This window comes from Trachymyrmex septentrionalis, unplaced genomic scaffold, assembly GCF_001594115.1.
Source record: "Trachymyrmex septentrionalis isolate Tsep2-gDNA-1 unplaced genomic scaffold, Tsep1.0 scaffold191, whole genome shotgun sequence".
Lineage (NCBI taxonomy): Eukaryota > Metazoa > Arthropoda > Insecta > Hymenoptera > Formicidae > Trachymyrmex > Trachymyrmex septentrionalis.
Window position 1 is genome coordinate 140348 of NW_017305083.1, and position 4368 is coordinate 144715.

The following is a 4368-nucleotide window of genomic DNA, read 5'->3' on the forward strand; positions in this document are numbered from 1 at the left end:
AAGACAAACAAAAATATATCACATTCGTTGTTTGAAAGTGTCTTATATAGTCATACGGTTGCAAATTCTGCTTGTCGCTGTGAAGGATTATGATAGAGACCGGCCATTGCTTCCTGTAATGCTCGTAAGCATGCGACATGTGCCTTAAATCCTCCTGCTCTTTCAACCTGACATTCGTTACGTATATGTGAAACGTATCCACGAGCTTGGAGTTCTCGCCAGTTTGGTGGTGACGGACCTTCTATCTGTTGCCAGATAGGCGTGTAAGAATAGAGAGGTCCCTCTTCTATCTTTGGCACTGTGTAGTTCTGATTTCCTTGATTACCAAATTTAATTCCTGTACTAAACTGTGTTACTTTAGCGGAGGCTAAGGCTTTCGCTTCTTTCTTCTGCGTCTGTATTGCAGAAGCAAACGATTCAACAATATTTTTGGCATTTGCATCAGAGAACGTTAGCTCGTCGATCAGAGCTTCCTTCTCGCGAATCTTTTTCTTCTTTGTCTCGACCTCTTCCTTTGCAATTTCTATCCTTCTTTCTTCCTCTTTCTGCTTCTCCAATTCTATCATCTCTTCTAGTTCGTATTCGTTTCTACCAAGTTTAGCTTTACTTTTCGCTATTTGTTCTTTGTTATCTTTTTTATATTGCTCTATTTTCTTGTTTGTTTCAACTACATCAATGTTATTGGCCAGATTATATATTATAGTCTCAATTTCCTCTAAATAATCATTATATTCTCTTAATGTGGAAAAGTCTTCTTCTCTTTTATTAAAATCTCGTAGGATACGTTTCCTTATATTCACTTCTTTTTCAACCATAGAATCCTCAAACATTTGAACTCTAAAGTTCGTCCTCCTCAATGGGATTTTGCATTCTGGACACGATCCTGAGCCTAAATAATGTAATTGTAAGCATTGTTAAAATTACACTCTCTATCTTCGTGAAATAAATATTCATATAATAAATATTTATGGAAATAGATCAAACCTTTTAGAAAGAGCAGATCCACACAGTTCTCACATAATGTATGGCCACAGATGTTTACCATCAACTTTAACGATGGATTTCGATATTTCGTGGTTTTACACCGTGGACACGCTTGCTCATCCATCTTCCGAGGGAGAAAGTAATAAAATAGATTTGACAAAACGTTTCTCCTGGTTCAGAATTAGAGGTTACTCGTAAATGCAATACATCTTAACTTACGTTGAAAACGTAATGTTATTTCTCGCGTACGAAGTTATAAGTTAAAATAACTGCTTGAACTGCCACTTACGAACTATCTAATATTACGTTTTGATATCATATTTAAATTATTTTGCTTATAATTGCACACGATGCATGAAACCCTGGCAACATAACCTACGGTGTAGTCAAAACTACTTTTCAGCACACGCTCTCGAATACTATCGAATCGCCTATCGATAATTATATGTCGAATAATGTGAATTCGATTTTAAAAGAAACAAATTTCGTTGTACATACATACAGACTCAATTTTATTCTCTTTTCGCGTTTATTTATTTTGTTTGTTTATTCTTTTTATTAGAGAGCAATAATACGTGCCCTCGGCATGTATTGTAGAATTATTCGAAATGGATTTGAATTGTTTCGATCTGAATTGTTCAATTATTCCCGATATTTCTATTATGTTTTCTATAAGGGAAAAACGTAATAATTCCGTAATAATTGAAATTCATTCTGAACAATTGCATAATTAATAGTACGTATTTTCCATATCTTATTATTTCGTTATATACTCTCTCTCTCTCTCTCTCTCTCTCTCTCTCTCTCTCTCTCTCGAAATCTTTTAAAGTGAATTGTCACTCTGAAGAGTAAAATCACACTCTTAAAGATTGAAAATTGAGTTAGACTTTTCCAAGACTGGTTGAATTTTCACTCTTTATAGTGAGATTCTATTTCAAAGAATTCAGAGAGTAGGTATATGCATACATACTTCTTCATTTAATTTTATATTTATTCCTTTTCTATTTTATTTATTTTTACTTTAATAATTTATTTGGAAATATACTAATTTTTTTAAATATATTTTACTGAATTGAGATCAAGACTTAATAAAAGTGAATTTACCATTCTCTGCATATTTATTTTATATGTATGAATATTGCTTTGATACTAAAAATTAATATATGTATATAGGGTATCTTAAAATTCGCAATTCAAATACTATGGCAAGAAAATGTTTGAAAAATTAAGTAAAAAAGTTATTTATAAATTTTTATTTATTTTATTTTATTTATTAATATTTATCTGAGATATAAAGATTTAAATTATATATAAAAATATAATTTAAATAATTTTAAATATATCTAATTTGAATATGTGATATTGAATATGTGATATGATTTAGATACGATGTATACATACTCGTATATAAAATATACATAATATAATTGAACAATTTCCGTTTTATACAGATTGGTTTCTAATAAATAAAACGTTCAAATTTTGTAACAGCAGATTATTACTTGTTTTTTTGAGTTTAGGCTTTGAACGATTATATATAATATTTTACATGCGTCAGTGAATAAGAAGAAAATTGAAAATAATACACATATTCGTCTGTTAAAGTTCACAGCGACTCTTGTTTCTTTATGATTTAGAAGAAACTGACATTTGCGTACATTTTTAAAAGAAGAGTTGAGAAATTACAATTACTCCGCTCTTTTGTTTCTCGCTTTACATTCATCGTGTGCTCCACTGTAACAATTGTTAAACATCGCCGTTTTAGATTGTGGAAAAAAAAAAGAACTGTTCGTGAACGGAGCGCGGAGGAATATATAGATAACATTCAACAGACTTTCAAAGCAATAGATACGCTTAATGAGCGCGAACCTTTCTGACAATTCCGCAAACTTGCAAAGCACAATCGAATTTCTCTTGGAATTTATTAACCTATTTGTTAATTTGAACGGGCATTTGTTTATTGAATATTTGTCTGTTAAGCTTTTGTCGACTGATTATATTTCGCCACGGTACTTGCGCGCTGTGAAGCAGAATAGCGAAAATCGTAAAGTAGCGTAGTAACGCAAAGTAACTATCGATCGCCAGAGAGAAAAAGGATCGAGCTAATAAGCCGATTAGTGATCAAAGGGCGGAATATTGCAATACACGATGCAACGCCAACAGCGCGGCGCAAAGGGAATAGGATCTTTGCTGGCAAACAATATTGCAAAAATGGCCTAAAACACGAAGCGTTTTCGGAAAAAATGAAAGCAAAATAGACAGGCGCGAAATGTGCATCGATAATTAAATGCGGTATTTATTGTCGCGAAAGCTTTCGTGCATTTTAACGCATTTGCGGTTTAAGGAATTCGCAAGAAAAGATTGAAACGATAAAATATTCTCTTTTCGTACAAGACTGACGGTATATTTTATTTTATAAAAGAACTGAAAGAAAAAAAAACCGACATCAAGGTAACAGTTGTAAACGTACAGCATACATAATTATTATCGTTCTTAACATCCCGCTAACTCATTTATAAGAGTTCCATTAATTACTGTGGCAAATTTATATTAGCAGAAAATTAAAAACAAACAATTATATGAACGTTAATAAACCAGTTAATTAATAGCTAATAAAACGAACTTGAGATTAATTTGAAATGAGAAATATACAGAAGTATGCTGAACTCAACAACAAATATGAAAAATTCAAAAGCGAAAGATATTTTGACTTTTGTATACTTAATACATATTATATAATATTTCGATACAATGAAGAACATTTGCAATGTTTTACATAACTTTTAATAATTTCCATGCGCTCTTTTAATTCGTGTTTTAATATTTAATTCTTTAAATATAATATTTGGACAATTAAAGTTTCTTTTCGAGGATGCGAAATTTCCAATAGAAATAATAAAAGCAAAAGGGGAAGGGGACGAGGGGGGGGGGAGGAGGGGACATAAAAAAATTGTATCAGCATATGTTATTTAAATTGTTATAGTCTACGCCGGCGTCCTATCGCGCTCTCCTATTATTTATAAAACGGAATGTAATACTGAGGAACAACACAGCGCTACATGTGTACATATGCATACAATTTCCATACGTTTGGAGATATTTCAATCGACTGGACCAACAATCGCAAACTCGACAAGAAATGGCACCGAGATACGAAGGATAAAGTGGGAAGGAAGGGAAAAAAACACGAATGGATCTTATAGGATCCACTGCCAAGTTTAATCGGCGCCGTGGTATCTCGCGAGGGCGGTATTCGATTTCCAGATTCCCGGTTAGAGATGCTGTTGGATGCTGTGGCAACGAGAGCGAGAGAACGGAGGAAGGATGACAAAGGAGGAGGGAAGGAGGGGGGGAGGGGAGAGAGAGAGAGAGAGAGAGAGAGAG

At 33.0% G+C, this 4368-nt stretch overlaps 1 protein-coding gene across 3 annotated transcripts in view; it reads right to left on the reverse strand.

Moving 5' to 3' along the window:
• LOC108747099 (CDK-activating kinase assembly factor MAT1) overlaps positions 1 to 4368 on the reverse strand; it is a 13684-nt gene continuing 9316 nt past the window's right edge. The window contains exons 1-3 of one of the 3 annotated variants that reach the window (XM_018484358.1): positions 1274 to 1359; positions 985 to 1154; positions 1 to 889 (exon numbers count right to left, since the gene is read on the reverse strand). In XM_018484358.1, coding sequence (XP_018339860.1) covers positions 51 to 889; positions 985 to 1108 — 963 coding nt within the window. In that variant the 5' untranslated portion in view covers positions 1109 to 1154; positions 1274 to 1359 and the 3' untranslated portion in view covers positions 1 to 50. Of the gene's footprint in view, positions 890 to 984; positions 1155 to 1203; positions 1360 to 4368 lie in introns of those variants that run through there. The other 2 variants (XM_018484357.1, XM_018484359.1) reach the window with 2 other exon arrangements.